Below are 26,286 nucleotides of genomic sequence, written 5' to 3'. Positions count from 1 at the left end.
AGGAAAGAATGAATAACGTTTGGATGACACTGTGTGAATAGACAATGATTGAATCCCTGTTTCTGAGGGGTATGTCAGTGATACACCATGGCCCAAGCTGCTCTCGCTGGCTGTCCCGTCCATAAGTGACCAGATGGATCGAGGTTATCAGGGGTTCTGCAGGCCCGTGGGGCTTTGTGCGGGCTTTTCTCATTAGGCAGAGTGGTGTGGTGATGTCAGGGAGACTTGTTTAATAGCCAGCCTTCATGTGGGGGGTGAAGCCAATAGGCCAGTGGAGCAACACAGGGCCCTTGAGTGCACACAGATCAAACCTGATGGCCTCAGTGCTGGGTGAAGTACATTCACTAACTGTGGAAGATAAGTGTGTGTGTGTCTGTGTGCACGCGTGGCTGTGTAGATGTGTGTATAAGTGTGTATACTCGTTCATACGTGTGTGTGTGTGTGTTTGTTTGTGTATGTGTGCACGTGTGCCTGCATAGATGTGTGTGTGTGTGTGTGTATGCGCATACACACATGTGCGTAGATACATATATGAGTGCACACTCATTCATATGCGTGTGTACATATGTGTCCAGGTCAAAGAAGGACACATCAATCAAGATATGGAGAGAAGATGTCTGTGCTTATCTAATGATTGTGAAGTAGCTTAATACTTATGTAACATCAAAGGACTATGATTGTGTGTTCATGAATTTTGCATGTTCTCATCATCAGATGAGCTCGAAGCATTTTGTTAATACTTTAAAGAGTATTCTCAGAGAACAGGAATATTAAAAGGGATTCTTCAGAAGAAAAATAGCTTGACTGTCCATCAAATGCTCCCCCATGCATTGGCATTGTTCTCCTAGGTATTATATAAAAGTACTGTCGCATTTAAGTACTTTCAGAATATAATTTGTTTATTACAATATTATTAATAATTCATATTATTGCAGTAACCTTAAAGTGTAAATGTATGTTGGACACACACACACACACATGAACACATTCACATAGGCTACACTGTATCATCTACACCTACATAATTAGTTACCAAAGTGGTCTTAGATAATAGCATACATGTTTTCATGGTCTGTATTACAAGTGATGATTTAAATACAAATTACTGCACAAGAAACCGCTAAAACTCACGGGGTTATAGATCGCATGACACATAGCCGTGGGATCACTGACTGACCGACAAAGGGAAGTTGCTGAGCTCGCAACCGATTGTAGCCGACGTCATCTCACCCGCCGAGGAATGCCTTTGGATGCACTTAATATGAAGTTATAGATAATTGGTGCTGTTACACCAGGTTTCGAGCAGAAGTTTCATTAAGACTATAGGCTACTGACTGCAGCTCTTCATAAATTCATTATGATCTTAATGGCCGAACAACATGTCTACGCAGTGATTGTAGGCTAATACAATACAGTTGTGCCCAAGGCATATGCCACAGTAGCATACTGTAGAGGGGGAGGGTAGCCTAATCCTAAATTGAAATTTGACACCTGACATCATCTGCGCCTGAGCTATTCCAGATGTAATTCCGCTTTGTCCGAAGTTCCCCTGCAAACCAACTTCCTCTAAACTTTGGGATATAAAGCGTCTACCTACTGACCTAGTTATAGACGACTGAATCGCTAAAGAACAATTGCACCTCGCCAACGATGGAACTAAGGTAAGCAAAACCCATTCAAGCAACCTTACCTAGTTTCGTTACAGTTGTACAGTTGTAGGTACCATAAAGAGTGAGTAGCCTAGTACCAAGAATTTTGTTTTGGTTTATGCATACATACACCCTAAAGTGAACCTTTGGGTAAAGTTATACGATACATTTATGAAGAATGATTTAAGTTATAACAGGGATTGTCGGTTGATCGGCCTATAATTGAGCGACTTGCCTGCCGTTCAAATTGAATCGCCATTAGTTTCGTTATTTTGTAATCGCCATTAGTTTTCAGATAACCAAAGTAGGCCAATGCGAACTTCTGTATTACTGATTGTCAGAAAAAAAAACAAAAAGCTCCCAGTAATTTAAAGTAGGCCTACATCACAGATTTGAATAACGTTCTGGCTTTCCTTTTTAGAATGCATCTGTGTGTCGGTCTGATTCTGCTGGGGACTGTCTTGGCCCAGCCAAACAATCTCTCACTGGACAGGGAATGGGAAAGCTGGAGAGCCACACATAATAAGGAATACAATGGCTTGGTAGGTTCAGTGTCTCACTTGAGCGGAACAACTCTATGTTGTCCTATCATCATATATATATAGGTCCTTGATAGAACATCTTTTATCCAGCCGTGGCCCACTGGTTAGCACTCTGGACTTGTAACCGGAGGGTTGCCGGTTCGAGCCCCGACCAGTGGGCTGCGGCTGAAGTGCCCTTGAGCAAGGCACCTAACCCCTCACTGCTCCCCGAGCGCCGCTGTTGTAGCAGGCAGCTCACTGCGCCGGGATTAGTGTGTGCTTCACCTCACTGTGTGTTTACTGTGTGCTGTTTGTGTTTCACTAATTCATCGATTGGGTTAAATGCAGAGACCAAATTTCCCTCACGGGATCAAAAAAGTATATATGCTTATCCAATACAAATTGAAGTAATATACTATCCCTCAGTCTTCAGCTGTGTGGTCAAACATGTTTGACAGTGGAATGTAAAGTGTGACTGTTGGCATCCTTGTGCCAATGCAAACAGCCTGGCTATCAATTAGTTTGTCCACACACTCTTGTAAATTGCTCCAAGATGCCATAGTACATCACAATTCCCATTTACATGGGTTTCTTGACATTCCTGACTTTTCTTTCTAAACAATTAAATGTTCATTGTATGTATTTAAAAAGCTCATAGATCTTCTTCCAGGTTCAATGAATACAACTGTCAGACTGTGTGGGTATTAAAAACATGTCCGTGCTCTCATGTTGTCTGTGATTGTCTGTGCTGCAGGGTGAGGAAGCCATCCGCAGGACCATCTGGGAGAAGAACATGCAGCTGATTGAGGCGCACAACCAGGAGTATGAGCTGGGGATCCACTCCTACGAGCTGGGCATGAACCACCTGGGGGACATGGTGAGAGATGATCAAGCAGCATCAATAAAATGTCACACCTTTTCTTCTCAACACATGTTGACTTCCTGTTTCATGAAAGGGCCGCTGTTCCCATACATTTTCTTCTTTTTTTTTTCTCACAAAATAAGATATTTGAGTTTTGTGGTCTATGTCAGGGACACTCGACTTAAGGCTACAATATTCTTTCTAGACCACAGAAGAGATTTCGGAGAGAATGATGGGGCTTCAGGTGCCCCTGTACAGGGATCCTAACAACACCTTCACTGCTGAACCCAGAGATCTCCAGAGGCTTCCCAAATCTGTGGACTACCGCAAACTGGGCTACGTCACTCCAGTCAAAAATCAGGTAGGAGACCACACAAAGTCCTGGGAATCATGTAACTACTTAAGTTTTTGTTACTTAGTCAGAAAAAAACTCACAATTTAGAGCAGTAATGTGTGACCTATCCCTACACAAATAAGAAAGTACAATGTCTATAATTATAAAGAAGTCTGTTTGTGATGTCAATCCAACCTTGATTGTCAGATCGTATAATACTATTAGCCAAATCAAGTGTTAGTTGTCAACATCCTTCTCCAGGAATAGGCAGGCCCATATAGGAATGAGGAAATGAAACTGCTTATCATGTGTTTACAGTAACCAGCCAACTGACTAGAGTAACAAGCTCCCTCTTGTGGAATTTAAGGGAACTGCACCATACTCACCAAAGTTGTGTATGCAGGTTTAGGATGAATATTGGTAAACTACTTCAACACTTTTAAAAGGCTGTACACTCCCTTTGCCATAAGGATTCTGTCATTTTTGAAATCCACTCATCTGAAATTCTGTTAATAAATCTCTTATCACATAGCCTAGAAATCTAGACGCGCCCCTAGCGGCAGCAAATTACATTTGCTGCCAGGGCTAGTCTAGCAACTCTCCGTTGGCTTGTGAGCTCCAGAAATCTAAACTTAATCAGGCCAATGAAAACGTGTATAGAGTCGTTAGGTGGGCTTAACATAATGATTGATGGCAGAGTTGCAACGGTTTGGCTTGAATTCCCTGCTACTTGAAAACAAAAAAGATGGATGTTGCTGCTGGCGAACAGTGTGACACGAGTTAAGCTTTTATTAAGTTGGCAAACGTTTGAACTAGCCATGGAACTAGCCAACTAGCTCCGTTGGTGGGAAACGCATGGGACTCATAGTGCTGCCGCTGTCCTATTGCGTGCAGAGGGAATTTGAAAGACAACTGATTATCCTGCCCCTCAGACTGAGCACTGCGAATGGTGAGTGACCAGACCCTACATTTTAATGTGGGTCTGGCTTGCCAGCCTACTTATCACATAGCCTAGACCTACATTATTATATGCTATATGTATGTAGCCGGACATGTGAGTTGACCTTCATAAGAATTACAAACTAGTGGTACCTGATCTCATCACATAGCCCCCCCCCCCCATGTGAGAGTGTGCCCTCACAGATGTGCTAAGCTGGGCGTGATGAATGTCACTGACTGATAATCAGTCATCCCGGGTTCCATTCCCACTGTTGTGAGTCTGTGGCGATTTGGATAAAAGTGCCTGTCTAAATATCAGTCTGCTTTATCTTTAACTTTAACGACGGGTGTTGTTTTAGGGCTCCTGTGGCTCGTGCTGGGCCTTCAGCTCGTGCGGTGCTCTGGAGGGTCAGCTGATGAAGACCAGAGGCCAACTGCTGGACCTCAGCCCCCAGAACCTGGTGGACTGCGTCACGGAGAACAGCGGCTGCGGCGGAGGCTACATGACCAAAGCCTTCGACTACGTCAAGAACAACGGTGGCATCGACTCAGAGCAGGCCTACCCTTACGTAGGACAGGTGCGCTCCTCAGAATAAACATTGGACTCTCATTTCTGTTAACTTAAAGGTGTACGGGAATGTTGGAAAATGAACGTTCTAAAGAATATCTGGATTCATTGAATTCAACATAGAATTTCAGAACGTGTTGTGGAACGGAATCTCATGTTAGAATTGCTACATGGATTCTGATAGATAAGTGGTGAACAATTTTTTGTGTACTTGAAAGTCAAAGTGACAGTCACATTTCATATAACGATTTGGTCTCAGAGACATTTTCTGCATTTTCAACTTCCTCTTTTTATTTTCTCCCCAGGACCAGAGTTGTGCTTACAGTGAGTCAGGGAGGGGAGCCGACTGCCGTGGGTTCAAAGAGATCAAAGAAGGGGACGAGCGTGCCCTGACCGTGGCAGTGGCCAAGGTGGGACCCGTGTCCATTGGCATCGATGCCACTCTGTCCACCTTTGCCTTCTACAAGAGAGGTAAGTAATGGATATTATGACCGTGAAGAACAACATTAATAGTCATACTTCTAGTACTGCGTTATTCCTGACTTGGTAGTCTGCTGCCGGGAATGTGTTGACTATAGTGGCAGAGCATAGCTTTTGGCCAAGGGTAATCCATATGGCAGTAGGCCAAGGCTCTTTGCACAGAAGAAAAGAACATTCAGCCGTGTATAAAGCCAGTTGTTTGTAACTGTATCTGTTTCACACTGGAACAGTGTCTATAAAGGTTAAATCCTCTTAGTTGTTATGAGGGATACAGTATATCTTTATGAAACTGATGAGACTAAGATTTTAGTTTGTTTTGGATGTTTGTAGTGTTCAAGAAGCTGTGCTTGCATGCAGTTGCCTGAAAGGTTGTGGGTTCAATTCCAGGCTTTCACCGTTGTGCCCTTGAGCAAGGCACTTAACCACAAGTTGCTCCAGGGACAATGTAATCCCTAAATGAATAAATATGAATGTTATGGCAGTGCTTTGGTAAGTAATATTCCATGAATGATGTTTCACCTCCTAGGTGTGTACTATGATCGCAACTGCAACAAAGATGATATCAATCATGCAGTATTGGCTGTGGGTTATGGAGTCACCACCAAGGGCAAGAAATTCTGGATTGTGAAGAACAGGTGAGTGCATGCCCATAATCAACTATTTACTTACACTTACACGGCACTTACAAGTTGCTTTGTGTAGCAGATTCCAGATAGCATAGCTCTGCGTGTGGAATGTTAGTAAACCTCACTCACTGACCCCTTAAGAGCAGTGCTGGCATGAAAGCTAGCAGCCTGGGCGTTTAGCTCGATTGTCAGCCCACTCAAGTTCAAGCGGGTTTGAGTCCGGGCGTGTGCAGGGCTGAACTACACAGGTTCAACACAACGCAGGTTACATTTGGGTTAAAGTGCCGGTCAGTAGTAACTGTTTGTAGGTTTGTGTGCTCTTTTTTATTCTCTCTTACGGAGATACGTAACACTTCTCCCTTGAGTAGTAGTAGGAGGCCTGTGCGCTGGGTTAAGTTCATTTAACACTCTCCTCACTGCTGCCAATGTGTTTCGCACCCTTCACGATTCTTTCTCTTTTTGGCTGGCAGCTGGGGTGAGGATTGGGGAAACAAGGGCTACATCCTGATGGCGCGTAACCGTAACAACGCCTGTGGAATCGCCAACCTCGCCAGCTACCCCATCATGTGATCACCAGATCATCAGGAGGAGGCCTGGGATGAGAATGACAACTGAGGGAACTACTTCAAATATCAACTACAAGGCACTGAGTCTGATTCACGTGCCTCCAGCTGGCCTTGACCCGACCCTGTCCTTGCTTGTTTGAGTTAGTGTGTGATGTGCTGTACAGTGTTGCTATGTTTTCATGTTATGAACAGTTGAGGATGTTGCCATACGAGCAGTCCAAGAATGTTGTTGTGCAATATATATATGTAAGCCACACAATTTGACAGAATGTCTTTGGAAGCACATAATGCAATTCTTTGTACCTCAGGAACAAAGTATTCCTCCTGGTGAGGCTTATTTGTAAACACACAAACAAAAAAAAATGTTTTTAACTGATGAAATAAATGTTGAGTATTTTACATATTCTTCTCAAAAGTCTGGTTAACACATTGATACAATCATACTTTCTCCCTGATAAGTAGAAACGTATGATTTATTGAGTTAACAAACAAAGCAACTGAATAAAAGGTTAGAACAAGTTGTCATTGAAAAAATAAGGCATTATATCTGAACAAAAAGTAAACAATTCTGAAAACTAGATGGCAGTCTCAATCCAAACCAAACAAAGTTCAAAACCAAATTCATCAGTTGTGTTGAGGCCACACAAATTAGGTCATACTATAAATGTACCAGTTCTATCTAGTGATAGATTTAGAAGAGTCTGTAACCCCTGTCACACCCATCACACCCATGATGATTTAACTGGCAGAATAAACCAAAATGTGTCCAAAGGCTGCAACCCACAGGATGCTGAATGTCTGTTTGCACCTCGGTGCCAGTGCTACAGTTTTGCTTGATCGCTTTACAGTTTTTCTCGATTGCAGAGTCAACTCTGACATCACATTTTCAAAACGTACAGAAGCACTCTGGCCAAAATGACACATTTTGCTTGCAAAAGACACTTTAAACATTTGGAACATGCAGCAAAAGCTAATTCTGCCTTCAAACGACACAACTTGTAGTCAAATTACTGTATGCTTTCGATCAATCATTACACAAAGGACAACAAAATGCGAAACCCTGTTTTCAATGAGGAGTGCAGCCTTCATTATGACCGCCACTAGCGGTTCTAGCGAAGTGGTCGTAGGGATTGTCAAAGTTTGTTTCTTTTTTTCCCCGTCACCTTCCTGAATTTTGGGTCAACGATACCCGGGACACCGAAACACCATGGCACATGAAATTTGGTGAGAATGTAGCCCCACTAGACTTTTACGGAAAACAATTGTTTGGTCCCTGGGGGCCACTCTCTGCCCACACTGAAACCCCAAAAATGCATTTTTTCCTAAATAACTACCTGAACCGTGGCACCGAGGATGAAGAAATATTTCATGGTATGTTGGTCTCAAGGGCCCACATCAACTTAGCCCATAATCACCCCCCCCCCCCCCCCCCCCCCTGGTAAAAAATGAAAATGCAATATTATTCTGCTTTAGTCGCCCCTATCTTCAGTTGAGATGTTCAGAACTGCACCAATTTTCATGTGTATGATTAACCTGACATCCTCTGGGGGTATGCCACATTTTGTAGAATTTCATCCATGGGGGGGTATAAAATAAATCGGAGTGTCTATTTACACCCCTGGTACAAATAGCTTTGGCCACACAGCTGAGCTATTCACACCCTGTGACATAACAACAAAAGACGTTGCTCACGTGCACAAAAAACATGGCGGACATTCGTTTTTTCGTCAGCAGAAAGTAAAGAATTCTGCTAATATATGTTCAAATTAAGTTTTAGATTAAAAAGTTGTGTTTTATTTTCATAATCTTCGTTCAGTGAATACATACAACCGTCAGTTTGTTAGTTAACAGAAATCGTGTGAATATGACGCTCAGGCCTATAAGCTATAAGTTTACCTGCAAACACCCATCTAGATGTGGATGTAGATAGTGCAGTGGTCACAAACAATATTTAGTTCGTGGGACACTGGGGTTCAATACCTGCATGATGTTTTTTGGCAGAGTGAGTGCGTATGTGTACCAACGTCTCCGGAGAAAAGGCGCGCAATTTGAACAAGAAATCTGTTCTCAAACTGAAGTTTTGATTGCAACAATTAGCTAGTTCATGCATCAGGCTGTAAATAGCATACATTACTATATACACCAGGGTACAATAGCATCCACTTCTAACTATACATTGATGCATACCTTATTCAGAGTGTCTATTACACAGCTAAGCTATTCACACCCTGTGACGTAACAACAAAAACATTTTTTTTTTTTTTACATTGTGTGATCAATATGGCAGAGTAAATGCACAGGGGTGCAAATAGCATACACTGATATTTGTACCAGATGGGGGGTACGAATAGAATTCACTTCTAATTGCACCAGGGTACGAATAGCATACACTGCTAATTGTACCAGGGGTGCAAATAGCCTTACCCAAAATAAATTAATGTATGTATACATTTAGTGACTGTACACTCATCGGCCTGTAAATGGTGGTGTTGAGCGAAGGGTTGTTGAACACACACTCACATCCAGGATTGGTGTTACATAGTTTGTCCACCAGATGGTGCAGCAAGACAGAGCCGTATTATGGCTGCTGTACTAGGACACATTCATTACTCCACTTCACTTCCAAAAACCACAATGGATAGCTTACGGTTTCACAGCATTGTGGTCTGTGTATTCATAGTAGGATGATTTTCAGGTGAAATGTGATTCCTATTTCTTCTTGAAGCCGAAATAAACCTGAGAATGTTTATCAGACATGATTGGTTTTTACTGCAGGTAGGCTAGCCTACTAATCTTTCACCAGCTTGATGTTATATCCATAGGTAAAATATTGTTAACGTCTGCATAAGTTGAGTGATGGAGGCTAGTTTGTTGGTGTAGTTGTGAAACATAAACACGGTTATAACGAGTAAATTGATAACAGCACTGTAATTGTCTCTTTCGTCATCCCATTGTGTTCTGACCATACTAAGACCACAAAAAAAGTCTACACGAAATAAATGTGAGCAACTGAGCTTTCATTCCCAAACACTCACTAGACGGTGTTTGGATTAGTAGGCCTAATGCATGTATCGTTAAATACATCAGTAAAAGCAGCACACATTGGCTTTCTCCGCTCTCCCCTCTTACACATCACAGCGCAAGACCAGGGTGGGATCAGAGACTGAGGGTGTAGTGGAGTTTTGGCAGCACTGAATCAATCATCACAGTCAAAATCAGGGGTGCAGCTACCCATTTTTTGAGGGGTATGCAACAACAACAAAAAAAAACACAAACAACTAAAGTAAAACAAAAGGCCAATAATGTATTACATATTATTATTTTTTTAAGAAATTCTGCCGATTTGAACTTGAAGTAGGCCTATTGTAAAATGTCGCATTGTCACTGTAAGAGTCTCTAAACTATGATAACATCCTTTTGCCAGCTGTTGCTCACAAAGGATAAGGCTGATCCAACTCTAGCCTTTGTTTGCGCCACATTGACAGCACAATATTAAGTTATTACAAGGAGTCTTCATTGTTAGGAAATGGAAACATGTAATGAGTTGTTGCTAGTGAGACATTTCTGTTTGCAGTTTGCCATTAAAAGTGCAGTATGAGCATGGCAACCACCTAGCTATCTGAATGGAATAGGCTATGTTTCAATCGGCATATGCTTAGCAAACGCTAGTTAGTCTGGTAACATGAATAACATGAACATGAAACGTGTGCCTCCAAGCACAGACGACACACTTTAAATCCTACCTGTTGCTTTTCACCATCCACTTATTTAACTACTGTCGCATCCCTTGACATGCCATCTCATTTTTCCCTTTCTTTTTCTATTTTTAGCCCCCAACATCTTTTTTGCTTTATCCATCTTTTTCCATAGACGAAAACTCACTACTCGTACCTGCTCACTCAGCGCTCACGGCGCCCCCACTCCCTCTTTTATGTCAAAATTCTATGATAGAATCTTATGAGATAGGGTGCCTACTCTAGCCTGTTAGTGTTCTAAAATGTTATTTAACATTGAGGAAATGCAGAAATGATTTAGAAACGTACAACAGTAGCTATATAGAATATACCAAATATAGTATTATTATTATTATTATTACCATCACTTTGGCGCCCCCATGGTGCTGCGCCCCTATGCGCCGCATATAACGCATACCCACTTTTTGCGCCACTGGTCAAAATGCAAGATGTTTGAATGATTATCATTAATATCAACAATTGAGGCTCCCTGTATGCAGTTTGCTTGCATAAAATGATTCCGCGGATTTTTCAACAACACACCAACAAACACGGGTAGGCCTATGCAGTGTCGAAACGACGAATAAATAATGCAATAAACTGACAATTGGAATAGCTCAGGCTATTTTGGGCTTGAGACTTTGAATAAACAAACGACAATTCCGACTACAAGGTCCCAAATTAAAACGAGCGATATGCTGATGGTCCCGAATTTAAGGACGTTTCAGAATGCCACAGCTACAGACAACGATTGGCAGACAGAGCGAGATGTCACTTATGCTGCCTACCAGAGACTGTTTTGAAGTTACACCGTTGCAGACTTCATGATGATGCATCATTCCACAGAATGGTTTGTCTTCTCTATCATAAAGTTATAGGCTTAACAATAAACATATAGCCTTAACTCAAAATTGCTGTTAGACGGCTTATCATTTTGATCTGTGAAAAAGGTCACATGCAAAATTCTGCTCACTGCACATTTATTAAAGGTTAATTTATTATAATTAATATAATTAATAATAATAATGAATAATTAATTAATATAATATCCAATGTTTCTTATTGAATGCTTAGTTGGAATGATGCTTTTTCATATCATCCTATTTTTAAAGCATGCCTACCTACAGGTTATGGGTTTTCAACAGGAATAGCATCTTTGAACAGGCACTGCAAACTGCTCACAATGTAGTTTATGGCAAGGGTTATCACAGAACCAACACCTATTTTATTCGTATTCTTTCTATTTTATTCAATCTTTTATTTCTTAAACAAATTACTGTATATGAAGAGCCTCTCGTTAGGCATCTAGATAGTTAGGCCAGTTCAAATACATAACGCCCCACCTTCATTACAACCTTGTCATGGTAGAACATTTTTACATGTTCAAATTTTTATTAAAAATGACTATCGGTCGATATAGCGGTTATCAGTTTTTGAATAGCCTAACTCAAATATTGAAATCAGTAGGTTATCAGCCTTCAAAATACCATATTGGTCAGGCTCTATAGGAGATGGAGACAAATTGACATACACACATCAAATGCACACACACACACACATCCACACAATTAGACACACACACATACGTGTGTGCGCGCGCAAGCACACAGAAGCACACACACACACGCACACACACACACACACACACAGAGGCACGCATATACAAGCATACGCAAAAGTTGCAAGGGTAGGGGGTGGAGTAGAAGATGGAGACAAATTGTAATTGTCAAGTGGGAGAGGATGACCAGGACTGAGCGGAATTGTATTCATTCCTCCCAAGATGTAACTGTCATTGACTTGACACCTATCACTGTTTTTCGCAATCGCTTCGGTGAATTTCTCAAATCATAATGAACAATATTTGGTTAAATAAATATACAAAAAGAGATCAGAGTGTATTTTTTTTTATTTGATAAACCCCCTGGCTGCACCTCGACTTGGGTGCGCGTTCCTCCTCCAAGCCTTTCATAAGAGTAAAAACTCTGAAACATATCCACTCTCTTGCAATCGACCCCCTCCACACCCAATAATCTTTCTTATCTTTGTAGTTTTGAAATAGCAATGCCACATAGATAACAGTGCTGCCTTGCACATTGTTCATTAGAAAATACTTACAGAGTAAACTGTCATATTGACAACATGACAAAGTAGTTTGACTCTCTTGTTCATAAACAAAGGCGTAAGGACATGTCGTTTTGATTGCACTGAATGTGGTATAAATACTTGCTTTTGAGAAAGACTAATAATTCACCTGAGAAAAACTGTTTTTGCATGGCCTCGTTACCACATGATCACAGTTGATAGTTTGACGCTTTCAACACATTTTCTGGAGTTAAGAAACACAAACCACATCCCAAATGATGTTTATGCATAATCATTCCTGGCATCAGACTGTTGCTACACAGAAATAAACCCAGCAATGCTTTGATGAAGTTCCCCTTTCAAGGCTTTATAAAGTGATGTTCCGTGATCTGATGATGAGACAGGAGTGTCTGAAGAGTCCCTCCACTGTCATCACTCATCAGAACCTAAAAGGTACGTCAACCACAAAAACAGATGAATCATAGACCAAACCATAACTAAGTATCTAGAGTATAATGTTAACCTGTAATTCTATATTTTACAGCAACACAAGCCAAACTACATTTTAACTGCTTTTACTTACATATTGCTTCAGTGTCGCCCAGAATGATCCTTTGTGGAAGTGTGCTGTTGGTGGTTGGATCCGTTTTGGTCCACGCCACACACAACCCAGCTCTGGATACAGCATGGGAGGACTGGAAATCCACCCACCAGAGGGAGTACTTCATTTTGGTACGTTTGAAATCTGTGTCTATTTTGGATTTGAGATGTTTATATTCTGTGTATTATTCAAAATAATACATTTGATGTTTATCATACATTTTATGGAAAAGGTAGAATAACAAAACACGCTTATATTGTCAAACTTCTGCATGAACAGTGGTGTCAGCAGAATCCACTTTGGGCTACAGAGAACATTTTGCCATTTTCCCAGTCTAGCAGCTGGCAAAAGGTGGATCTTGATGGACACCAATATCCTTCACTGTCACTATCTCAGGCTGTCTGTCTGTCTGCGTTTGTCTGTGTGTGCTGCAGGGTGAGGAGGCCATCCGCAGGTCCATCTGGGAGAAGAACATGCAGCTGATTGAGGCGCACAACCAGCAGTATGAGCTGGGGATCCACTCCTACGAGCTGGGCATGAACCACCTGGGGGACATGGTGAGAGATTTAGGTACATCAATCAACAGCAAGTCCAAAATGTGCATCCAGTGTCCATTTCTAACTCTCCACTGCATCAACTCTTTAGACGAGAGAAGAGGTTGTGGAGAAGATGATGGGCTTCAGACCTGACATGCAAGCAGAGAGCAATAACACCTTTGTTGCTGAGTCTGGACCTGTGCCCACCTCCATTGACCACCGTAAAAATGGTCGTGTGACACCTGTCAGGCAACAGGTAGGAGGCATTGCAATATGTAGCCTTATTATTTTGCACTCTATAAGCTTGGTTACAAATAAATAAATAGTTATAGTGGTTAATTGACTGCATCCTGTCCAGACCATGTGAAGAAGAGTTACACACCACAGTCAACAAAGGAGCAAGACTGACAGAAGCTTTATACTTCATATTAGAAACTGCATCATTCAGAGCTTCTTTGTTATTGTTTCCCCTTTGTGTCCCCAGGGCTCCTGTGGCTCCTGCTGGGCCTTTAGTGCTGCTGGAGCTCTGGAGGGCCAGCTGAAGAAGAAAGGGAAGGACCTGGTGGATCTGAGTCCCCAGAACCTGGTGGACTGCGTGGGCCAGGACACAGGCTGCAATGGCGGCTGGATGGTCTACGCATTCGACTACGCCCGCAGGAATGGCATAGCCTCTGAGAATGCATATCCCTACACAGGCAGGGTAGGCTTCTCATCGTTCTTTTGTATCTAATGTAATGAAAATGGTCAAAAATGGTTGCAAAACTTATCAAAACATAATTAAATTATGATATGTGTTGAGACTTATCAATTGTATGTCAATACATCAATATCCCCCAGGATGAGAGATGTGCTTACAGTAATAGCATGAAGGCTTTCGAATGCTCAGGCTTTAAGGAAATTCGTGGAAGTGAGACGGATTTGGCTGCAGCCGTGGCTCAGGTTGGCCCCGTCGCTGTGGCGGTGGATGCAGGTCAGCAGACGTTTCATTTCTACAAACGAGGTAAGCCGACACTGAAGTGTTTTCTTTCTTTCTCTCTCTCTCTCTCTCTCTCTCTCTCTCTCTAATTTATGGGGGGATGGTGGAGACATGCAATTGAATAGTGTAGCACAGAATTTTTTTTCTGTAGAAATTCTCTCCATACTAGCATAGATATTAATTAATATTTTAATGATAACGCTATAAAAATAGTGTAGCGTCCACTCTTAACCTTGCACTATACATACATTAGGCAGGCCCCCTGTGCTTTGGTCAGACTGCATTGACCCTTGAGCTTCTTTCCTCTCTCAATTTAAGCTGCAAAATGCTTCTGAATTCTGTGCATCTCCTAACATTGTCTTCAGGTGTATACTCTGACCCGGCGTGTGACCCTAGAAGACTAAACCATGCCATCCTTGCAGTGGGTTACAACCGGCGTGCCTGGATTGTGAAAAACAGGTGGGTTTTGGCTCTTACAGCAGCTCTGAGCAGCTTACATTGATTATCACTAAATAGTTTGACTTGTTGCTGACTAGTATGTAGGGCATGCTGCGCTTGCAGTTGAAATGTTATAAGCTCTGTACAACGTCAGTTTTGAATGTATGGTCATGTCGTCTGCATGGATAGATGCTTTTGCATATAACTGTTTTGTTGTTGTTGTTGTTGTTGTGTCACCTCACAGTGGGTGGTAATTTATCCTCAAGTATTTTTTTCTATTTACATGTTCATCTTGTCTGTGCCTTGGCAGCTGGGGCAAAAGTTGGGGAAACAAGGGGTACATCAACATCCAGAGGGGAAACAACATGTGTGGCATTGCCAACATGGCCAGCTTTCCAGTTGTGTGAAGATGCATTTTGCAAAGGAGTCTCAGTGATTTTCTTGCCAGTTGAAAACATTGAAATTTAAATAAACATGTGCTGTGTGTATTCCCACATTGATTTGCTCTGCCTGAAGATAAATAAATGCTTTGCGCCACTTGCACATTGGTCTCATATGTAGTTGTTTTTTTCTCAGTCACTATGGTGTATTTCTTAAATCATCGTTAACGTTTGCACAACAAACGTTTGGTGCATTTCTCAAAACAATCCAAGCCGCCTTGGATATTTTCCCTTTTACAAATTTCACCAGTTGACCGGACCGCTGTTGGTTTAAGTCAGTCACTTTAAGAGGCGGTGAATATGTATGGAATCGCTTATTTTGCATTACATATTTTTAATTAATTAACATTACTTTGTAGAAATCTGCTTTCACTTTAAAGAGGGTATTTTTGTAAATTAGTGTAAAAAAAAGGCCAAGTTATATTGATCAAGATTCCATTTATAAAAGCAGTAAAAGGGGAATTATCCAAGGGGGATGAATATTTTTTATAGGCACTGTACCTCTCGAACACAGCTGATTTTTCAAACATTCAAAGGGAAAGGGGCTCAGAAGGGGAAACACTGACCCTTCACAGGCCAGACAAGACCTATGGAGTCATTCCACCAGACATGATCAGAATGTATAATAATAATAATAATATGTATAAATGTATTTATTATTATTATATGTATAAATATAATAATAATGAATTAGGAACAAAGTTCTGTAAAAGTACTGTAAAACCCAAATCACACAATAATAAGACATAAGATACACACATTTTTAATGTACAAACAGAGAAAGGTTTCCACCATTATAATAGGTTCAGCTCAATTCTGACTGGCCGATGATCTGTCATAGATTTGCACAAGTTGATTCTCAATAGGAACAATATGCGTTCCGTATCAGTTCAATACGGAACACATCTTTTTCCTTTCAATTACGGGACGATTTCGTATTTTACGGAACGGTTGGCAACCCTAAAAATGACTCTAGGCCTACTTATCGCTATCATCATCACAAGTCCATTGGTTAACCCCTCATCCTCCTTGCTCTCCGCCATACAATATCAATAGCATGGGCGTATATTTAGGGTGGGACGCTAAGGACTAGTCCTAATCGAAATTTTAAGATGACAAAATTGTCCCTATCAATATTTTAGCGAACTCACTTGTGCTGCTGATCATTCCGACAGCCAGCACGACAGTACAAAAAACGTCATTTGATTGGCTGAAAAACCGAGGGGGAGGGGGAAGGGTTATCTGCATGGAGAGTGCCAATGCACAGGCTACTTTGAACTGGCAGTCAAGCGAGCAGGTGTGTCAACGACAACGGTAAGTTACCAGGGCTGCCTGCCAATACATACCCCATAAAAAGCCAAAGTAAAACATTTTGATATTCCCTTTGCCCTTCAGCATGTACATGTTTGCCCCTTTTTGTGGTTTGTAGATCAGCTATGAAGAAGAAGAAAGTAGGCAAACTAGCCATACAAACTGGCAACTGATGACAAGGCTTTCAAATTCGGATTTTACTGTGTAAAATAAAATTAACTGTTAGGATTACCCAGGATATTGTCACAGCTAAACCTAGCCAGTGGCGATTCTAGACATTTTTAACAAGGGTGGCACTAGTGAGGCACTGATTAATTCAAGGGTGGCATGAGGCAAAACATCCAGATAAACAGAAACAGGCTCAAGATGTGAAATTAGCACAAATACATTAGGGAAACCAGATGCAAACACCATACTCATAAATTGAAGGACAAAAAAACACAAATACCTTACTCTCACATAAAATGTCTTTGTATTTGAATAAAATGTAATACAAACATATTAAAGTTAATTATCTAAGTTGTCTGTCACTGGGCTATGCTGTTCTAAAACAAATTCCATCATGGGGACATTAAAATATAAACAATTTTATTATATTACTGTAAATGAAGATATACAAAATATACTCATCCAAGACATTTCCCCCACTCTATGGCCATCTATTTTTGTAGGTGTTACAATAATTTGACCTGCTTTTTTGTCTATTTGTTTATTTTCTCAAGAAACTTGAAGTTGGTATGAAGGAGTGTATTGTGTATGTGAGCAATTTCATCTTCCTGAATCTCAATATTATGATCACAACAAGTCTGGGCAAATTATTAATAACATTTTCACGCGGGGTAACTTGTTGCAGGGCAACCATAACCGGTTCCATGTCTTCCGATTAGATGATTAATCATCAGTTTCTTGAGAACTTTAAAGTTCTCAAGAAACTTGAGGTTGGTATGAAGGAGTCTATTGTGTACTGTATGTGAGCAAACATTGTGCACGTTGCACATGGTGCAACTTCTTGCAGGGCAACCACATAACCGGTTCCATGTGTTTGAATTGGATGACTTCCATGTGTTTGAATTGGATAACTAAAGTTCTCAAGAAACTTATCTGCCTGAATCTCAATATTCTGATCACAACAACTCTGGGCAAATTACAAGTCAGCACCAGTGCTGCATTCATTGTTTTGCACTTTTATAATCACATCACCAAAAGTAGGTTATTGGTTTTACCAAAAGCATTTGGCACTATTTTTAAACTACAAACCTATAAAGTATTTTGATACAAAATATGATGCCATTTTTTTCCAACTAAATAAAATAAAAATGACAACATACTATTTTGTATTTTACATACATGTATCAGACATACTGCCTATCCCTGGCTGTTGGCTGCAGCAACTCAAGCTAGGTAGTACTGATTGTTTTGTGTTTGTTTTGTGTTTATGTTAGTTTTGATCCAATTTGACAGCTTTGCTATTTTGCCCACCCAAAATTTCTACCAGCCCACCCAAATATAGTAGCCTAGCCTTGGTTAGAACCAGCCCTGCCCTGCATGGAGACATATTTTACGATAATAATGGAGAAAATGTCAGCAAAACTTTAGGTTTTGTTAACGGAATCTCCCGACCCTCATTCATCTATTTGCGCAACAGCCCACATTCTGCCTTCAATCCAGCAAGACAAGTAAAATAAATGTTTTGTTTTTTTTAAAGCTGTCATCGTCATAGGCACGATATTTAGGCTACCTCTGTTAAGCCTACACAAAGTTGCGTATTAAGGAGTATTTCCTGATCGGGGAAACCTTTCGTTCCGCAGTTCAATTGTGCCGCAGGCCAATAAAGGCAAGCGTGTTTGCCACTTACATTTCTGACGTCTTGACACTTCACACTGCTGCAAGTGCATCAAGAAAGGTCCCGCCTTACACCATGTTAATGGCCAATCTTAGACTAGGATTTGGGGTGGCACCTGGGGTGGCCAATCGAATCTCAAGGGTGGCCTGTGCCACACGGAGCCACCCCTCTGGCTCCGCCCCTGTATATATATATTATACATACATACATATACATAGCCTAAACATTATGATGCTCCGGACCTTTGCTTGAGGAAATTTTCCATAACTGGACCTCGCTGAAGATTAATTGAATACCCCTGCCTTACATAATGACCGGCGTTCTATACATTATCCCTTACTTAAGTGGCTCTTGGCCTGTGGTTTCCAGTGGAAAACTGCACACACCTCTCGCATCCATCGTAGTTGAGCCCATATCAAACCACACCACTGTTTCAGGCTATAATGTTTTTCAGCTGTATTTTATTTGCCTTAATAATCCATGTCGTAAATGTGACAAAATTCACTAGTTTCTCAGTGAAGTGCCTGGCATCTTTCTGGGCCACAATTGTGCGTCTTCTGATTTGTTGCGCTTTAGGAATTTGTCCAGCCAGCCATCACTGCCGTCACTCACTGTTGCATTCATTTCTTTTGCCTGGGCCCTGAGCATTTTACAAGAGGCCTTCTTCCTCCCTCCACCTCGGAGTCTGGCCCTTTTGCCGTCTTCCTCGGACAGTCGGCAAGCTTGACAACTGTCAACTTAAATGTCAAATCATACTTCTTTCTTTTTGTCGCCATGGTGGTATTGAAAGAAACGCATTTAGAAAAACTGAAGACTAAACAAAGAACGTTTGTTTTGTTGCCAGCATAATAGAAAAAAAGTACAGTTGGACTATCCTTGTCATGAGAAGATAAAATATTTAAATTGGGTGAATTAGACAATGTAGGACACAGCATAGGCCTTGTCCATATCAACACAACTTTAACCTTTTGGGGCCACTATTATTCAACCTCTATATGCCCCCACTTGGACAAATCATCCAAAACAATCAGATTTCATATCATAGCTATGCAGATGACACACAAATTAGCTCTGTCACCAAACGACTATGGTCCTCATGGTCCTCTTGAATCTATGTGTCAGTGTAGAACAAATCAACACCTGGATGTCTCAAAATTAAGTAATTATATTTGGTAAAAAGGAGGAAAGACTTAGGGTTGGCACTCTCCTTGACACAAAAGGGTTGAAGGCAAAGGATACTGTTAAAAATCTTGGTGTATTAATTGACAGTGATCTAAATTTCAACAGCCACATGAAAGCGATAACTAAATCAGCTTTTTACCACCTCAAAAATATTGCCAAACTCAGAGGGCTGATGTCAAAACAAACTCATTCATGCATTTATCTCCAGCAGGGTTGATTAATGCAATGGACTGTTCACAGGCCTTCCTAGAAAGACTATTAAACAGCTTCAGGTGATACAAAATGCAGCAGCTAGGATTCTAACAAAAACATTACTCCAATTCTTAAGTCCTTGCACTGGCTTCTAGTAAGTCACAGAATTGACTTTAAAGCACTATTGGGACTTAAACTTAAATACCTGTCAGACATGCTTCAGCAGTACACAGCTTCTCGTTCTCTCAGGTCCCAGGTGAAAAACCTGTTAGTAAAACCTACTGTTAGAACTAAACATGGTGAAGCAGCTTTTAGCTGCTATGCGGCTCAGCTCTGGAACCAACTTTCGGATGACATCAAAAAGGCCCCAACTGTAGCCAGTTTTAAATCTAGACTTATTACCAAACTGTTCTCAGATGCTTTCTGCTAACTGCGCCGATTTACAAATTCTGAATCTGCCTTGATAATTATTCTACCTTCTTTTATTACTTTTTTACTACTTTTGCCTTTTTTTTTCTTACTAATTATTCTTTATTTTTAAAGGATTTTACCTTGTGTTTTATGTTTTCTTTTTATTATGATCTTTACCTTTTAACTATTCTTTGCCCTTCTATGCTTTTATTTGTTATTATTGTTTGGTTTTGGCACATTGAATGACCTCTGTGTATGAAATGCGCTATATAAATAAACTTGACTTGACTTGACTTGACTTAACCTGTTACAGTAACATGGGCACCACAATGAACACCAACAACAAAGCCGTCATGCAGACTGAATACTTTTGTCTGTAAATCAACATTTTGATAGACTTATTACTAAATGTGCTATGTCGCCAGCCCCCACAACCAAAGAAATATAGGTCTATTTCATTACATATAATGGACATTTTTCAGTAATGGAAAACATGCAGCCTACCGAACTGATGCAAGATTTTGTGTGTATGTGTGTGTGTGTGTGTATTTGTAAAGGTGTGAGATTGCTTCATACATTAGCAAACCAGAGATGCGTATCTCATGAGAGCCATCGCATGAAGTGGCGCTGACTGTCAATTGCTGTAGCAATGTATGAGCACACATTTCAGCTTTTCAATTGCAAATAGGCACAATTTTGCTGTAGCAATGTATGAGCATACATTTCAGCTTTTCAATTGCATATAGGCACAATTTTGAAAATAGAGACAGTTTTTTTTCTTCAAAATACTACACACAGTTAACACAACACCATACCCAAGTAGCAGAATCCGTCAGATGTTTTGCGAGATGAAACACCAAAACACAATTATTAATCAAAACTCTATTTTGTTGTCTTTTCACAAACACATCCATCATACAGTAAGCAAACCACATTTGAAAAAACATATTTTCCTGGGATATAGTGTAGGCTTGATTTTTTTTAGAAATATTGTTCAAGTAGGATTATTTAGAGTACAAGAAAGAATACAAGAATATACTGACCAAACAGGACACATAAGATCAGACATGTACATTTGAGGACTTTTTTCTGTCCACATTGTGAAGTACACAATGTGCAGTTTTCTTTCAACTCATCATGCCATTTTTTAAACATGTCTTTGAAACACCACAACCCCATTCCAAATCTGCAAAACCATACACTAGGCTAATTCTCAGCCTTTGACTCAGTTTTCATGAAACACTTTTTGTCAAAACACCAAAACGCTTACATGTTAGTATAGAGAGTACAGAGAAGTGTATTTCAACTTCTCTCCATGACTTTCCCTCGTGTATGGAAATATACGTAGAAGGCCATTAAGACAGAAGAGCTTTAAGGGCTACAGTGCGTACACTAGCGCCAACGTTATTGCCGAACATTCCGTTTTCAACATTTAACTACATTATATTCTATTGTTCTCAATACAACTCCGCACACCAACATCGGTATCAGCCTTAAAAATCCCATATCGGTCAGGCTCTTTAGGAGATGGAGACAAATTGATATACACATACACATATGCACAAACACACACCCAGATGCACAGACACACACACATGCACACGCATGCACACACATCCACATGCACAGACACACACACACACAGACACAAACACACACACAGGCACACACACACCCGAATGCACACACAGGCACAAACGTACGCACACACACAGGCACGCACATACAAGCATACACAAAAGTTGCAAGAGTAGGAGATGGAGTAGGAGACAGAGACAAATTGACAAGCGCAATTTTTGTGGAGAGGATTTATATTTTGTACCGCTATGCGGTGCATGTAGTTGTATCTATCTCAACATCAAAGACACAGTGCTTGTAAATTACAGGTTGATGGTCAAAACCTCTGGAACCACTTGATGATTTTTGAATAGGTGTGTGCAAGTTTGTGTGTTTATAAAATGCTTTAGTTTTTGCAGCCAATTTACCATACTACTTTGGGAGGTAAGCATCTTCTATGACAGGGAGAAAGGCAAAGATTATTTCATATTGCCTTGTGAAGAACACCATACAAAGGTTTTTGTGAAAGTTACAATTACGTAAATCATCCACAGCCTCAACCTTATCTGAAAGTAACATTTATATTATTCTAGTGCAGACAAGGCCACAAAGGTCAAAAGAGAGCAGCAAAGGGCACACTATGATTGGCTATACCTATATAGCAGATAGACTTGCATGCTAAAGATTGCAAGAGCTGACACACACAACTGACCAAAATTGCACAACTGATGCAAGACAAGTTCTCACTTTGTCAAAACATGTAACCTTACAGTGTTTGTGTAACTTGTAACACCCAATGTCACCCTGTGCTATGCTGATCTCCAATAACACTGAACTTTGCGTTGTCACACAAAGCTCTGGTAAAGTATTAAAAAAATGACGATGAACAAATAATAGTTCATGCTGTTTTCTCTAAATGACCCCTCTTTCTAGGAGCATGTGCATTTAGCTTATACTATGGCATACAAATTATTCTTACAATACAAATATTTTATTTAACTGTTTGTCCTTTCTGTCTTCAGCATATCTGCCATAATAAACCTGACACCTGGTTACACACTACTATGTTAGGGTAGGCCTTGAATCATTCATCCGGTATAGAAACAAACTTACAAACTATAGAACAAACTAACCTTAAATTAATCTGACAACAAATATACTGAATAATGGATGAACATACATTTTCACAACTCTTAAACACATGGGCTACTGTGTGTGTGTACAATTGTGAAAAAAGGAAACTGCTACTAGTAGACGTGGCTTCTGTACAACTGGATGGAACATTAATTTTCAGATGTGTCTATTTAATTTAATTTCATGTCTCAGAAATATCGGCTGCAAGACATGAGGTCTGAACAGTACAGTACAGTACTGTACTATGACAATTCATTTTAGTTTAGTTTAGTTTATTAGTTTATTTATTGCCCAGGGTTTTACCTTAGTCACTTGTCAGCAAAACCAAAGCTATTTTCTTAGTAAGATTCTCTTATACATTTTGTTTGAATAAATATTTGTACATTCAAACCATTCTGTTTTAATCAAATTCTACAATCACAAAACATCAACAACATCATGATATTGTTATCATCTAAAATAACATTGCTTTTGGAAGAATACAAAACCTAAACACTGTTGTATGTAGCACAGCTAAAACCATTTGCTACTACAGTATATTTGGATGTGTATACAATACAAACAAGTGGCATTCATGACACATACATACTTTTTTTCATGAAGGTGATGGTGTTAGGAAGTAGCAGCTAAAATCAGTCTAAAAAGAGCATCGCATGTCACAATGAGAAAACCAGCCATGCAACTTCCAAGAGTGGCGCCCCGCCAAAACTCGCAAGAATCTGAAACATTACCTTAATATATGATATATTGCTAAAGGGTTTTATAGTAGGCCTAGTAGATTTTCTTTTGACTTTTTTGACTTGCTAATTCAAAAAATATTGGGAAAACATCCGTGCTTTTGGGCTCTGTGCATAGCTAGTTACTGTAGTATCATAATGTTCTCTTTAGTTGGGACGATGGTTGGCTGGGCTATTTGGCTCATGTACAGAGTTGTCTCACTAAATTGTGGACACACTACTATAATGCAAACATCTTACAACTGTATACTTTTCTCTCTGCTTTATAGTGGTAAAGGCAAATTAACAGGAGCTAATAGAAATAGTAGCTAAAAATTATACTGGATTCATACTCATATGTCTAGACAGGTAGGCCTAACCCTCACCCACAATATTCAAAATAACCCAAATTCAGGATCTCTAATGTATATGCAAGAACGTAAGTGGGTCAAGGCCCTGCATAACCTGATCTTCTTCAAGCATCATGGTAGGGACGATGCAGTGTTCTTACAATGCGTTCACCAGCCTAATGGTTACAGGTCATTAATCTTAGGCCTATGTTGACCTGTCTGATAATGGACCTGAATTATTGTACTACTAATTTAAATTTCTAAATGTGTGTCCCCTCCACAAAAGGTTGTGGTCTGCGCAAAATCTGCAGACACTTATTTCAGAGCACCCCTGCATGCATAGTTGAGACAATATTACTGAAAGTTCTACATATATGTGATTATTTACAAACATGTCCTTTATAAAATCACTTTATAGGGCTAAAGAGTCCATTATAGCCTGTGTCTTTTCAGTCACACAGTGCGTGTACAGTGCAGTGCATCCCTCAGGGTAATGTGGAAATGTATGACATTAGCGGCATGTTTTTTAAACCAAATTAGAAAAAAAAATAATAGAAAAAGGGAAAAACAAAAAAAACAACATTCCACCATGCTGCAGCAATTACCTATAAAAACAAAGCACACAACACCACCTGCTGGTCAGTAATGGGAAACATTGAACAGGATGAAAAATATCTTGATGCCAATAAAGGGTTGAGACATTGTACATCAAACCTTTAATCAACATCAAACATTTTATTTCATAAATATAGCCCAGTTGAAATTCCTCGATCCCAGAAACCCTAACCTTAGTTACATATAGTATAGTGGTATAACCATTATTAGATATCATATTACATTATGATAGTAATATACTGTCAGACACACATACACACAAACACACATAAACGCTAATCCCATCTACCGGTAATCCCCATAAAACATCACTATAAAAACAGATAAATATTATAAAAATACACTTTACACACAAATACACAACAGCTCTGGCTCCATAGACTGTAAAAATACATAATGCCCACAAGAGTGTGACCTTAATTGCCCCTGGCTTTGTGTCTATGACCATGCGGAATTCAGAAAGTGTGTGTGTGTGTGTGTGTGAGTATGTGTCCGTGTCAATCACCACGTGTTGACCCGGTTGGCTGCTGTCAGTAGGGAGGAGAACAGAGAGTCTGGCCACTGCATCAGAACCTCTCTACATTTGCGATAAATAGAACATTATGGGTGGGATAGGGCAGTGAAAATTGTCCCTGTCAAGGTGGCCATGGCCGTGGACACCTCAACAGGTACAGGCAAGATACAATATACAATTGAGAGAGGGTAGCAATAGTACAATATCAGAAGCTGAGATTTAAGATTTAAATATAAATATAGTGCAAGGCAGTTCAGTGTAATGATAATGTATTAATAACAACATGAGGTAGATGAGCAGTGTTAGATTTGTTCAGTAAGGGTAGGGGCTATTTCTGGGCATTTAACAGAGTGACTGCCTGGGGGAAGAAGCTGTCTTTATGTCGGCTGGTTTTGGCGAAGCAGCTACCTCTGTCAAATTTGGCTCTTTAGATTTAAAAGATGACTTCAGAAAATTGTTTAGGTGCTCAAGGTGCAAATCAAGTGGTACCTTTTTCCAAAACCGGTTCCATTACACCATGTGCAACCCGGATTGATAGAGTGAAATTGACCTGTAATGTGTGAGAAGTGAGAAGTGCTGAGAAGTGCTGTAGGCATATTGATGGTGGCCACGCCTTGTAAAGAAGCAATGCCACTTTGTACAGACCCAAAAGCCTCTCTCCATTTCCCTCTTTAACAGTTTAATCCTCATATCCCGCCGGCGGGACGGTTACCCCCCCCCCCCCCCCCTCAACATTCTAAATCAATTGTATGCACCATATTGCTATGTAGCATAATAATGTTATACACCATTTCAAAGCTTTGACTCTTGGGAATCCAAAAATGACAACTTTCATGTACAATCTGTATAGTGCTTTACATTTTCAGATTAATTTTATTATGTCTCAATTAAATTTGATCCAAAATGCCCCCCTCCCCCTCCTCCGCTTTTGGTGCTACCCTGACTTCTTGCTGCAGTGTAGATGTAGTGTAGACTGCAGCACCATAAGTACATGCAACATATTGGGTACTGAAATATTCCCAAGAATCCATAGAAATTGAATCTTCATGTTGTATTATCCAATATTAGTTGTACAGATGTATAGGTTATCTTATACACACTCATTGAAC

At 40.2% G+C, this 26,286-nt stretch overlaps 2 protein-coding genes and 1 long non-coding RNA gene across 3 annotated transcripts; 2 read left to right on the top strand and 1 right to left on the bottom strand.

Moving 5' to 3' along the window:
• The first annotated feature begins 1,502 nt into the window (after nucleotides 1–1,502).
• Nucleotides 1,503–6,946, top strand: LOC121720390 (cathepsin K-like). The gene is made up of 8 exons (XM_042106449.1): nucleotides 1,503–1,661; nucleotides 2,071–2,191; nucleotides 2,925–3,047; nucleotides 3,238–3,393; nucleotides 4,665–4,883; nucleotides 5,179–5,344; nucleotides 5,880–5,988; nucleotides 6,450–6,946. The coding sequence occupies exons 1-8, from the start codon at nucleotides 1,651–1,653 to the stop codon at nucleotides 6,547–6,549; spliced, it is 1,005 nt and encodes a 334-aa protein (XP_041962383.1). The 5' UTR covers nucleotides 1,503–1,650; the 3' UTR covers nucleotides 6,550–6,946.
• On the bottom strand, nucleotides 5,995–26,286 carry LOC121720410. The gene is made up of 3 exons (XR_006034539.1): nucleotides 26,274–26,286; nucleotides 23,568–23,570; nucleotides 5,995–6,391 (listed from the first exon to the last, which is right to left on the bottom strand). It is a non-coding gene; the product is annotated as an uncharacterized LOC121720410 (long non-coding RNA).
• LOC121720384 (cathepsin K-like) lies at nucleotides 12,706–15,455 on the top strand. Its single transcript, XM_042106439.1, has 8 exons — nucleotides 12,706–12,814; nucleotides 12,957–13,093; nucleotides 13,397–13,519; nucleotides 13,608–13,754; nucleotides 13,983–14,198; nucleotides 14,336–14,498; nucleotides 14,840–14,933; nucleotides 15,223–15,455. Exons 1-8 carry the CDS (start codon nucleotides 12,739–12,741, stop codon nucleotides 15,317–15,319), a joined length of 1,053 nt encoding a protein of 350 aa, XP_041962373.1. The 5' UTR covers nucleotides 12,706–12,738; the 3' UTR covers nucleotides 15,320–15,455.

The sequence above is a fragment of the Alosa sapidissima genome, chromosome 10 (assembly GCF_018492685.1).
Source record: "Alosa sapidissima isolate fAloSap1 chromosome 10, fAloSap1.pri, whole genome shotgun sequence".
NCBI lineage: Eukaryota > Metazoa > Chordata > Actinopteri > Clupeiformes > Clupeidae > Alosa > Alosa sapidissima.
This window is presented reverse-complemented; position numbering and strand designations above follow the sequence as displayed.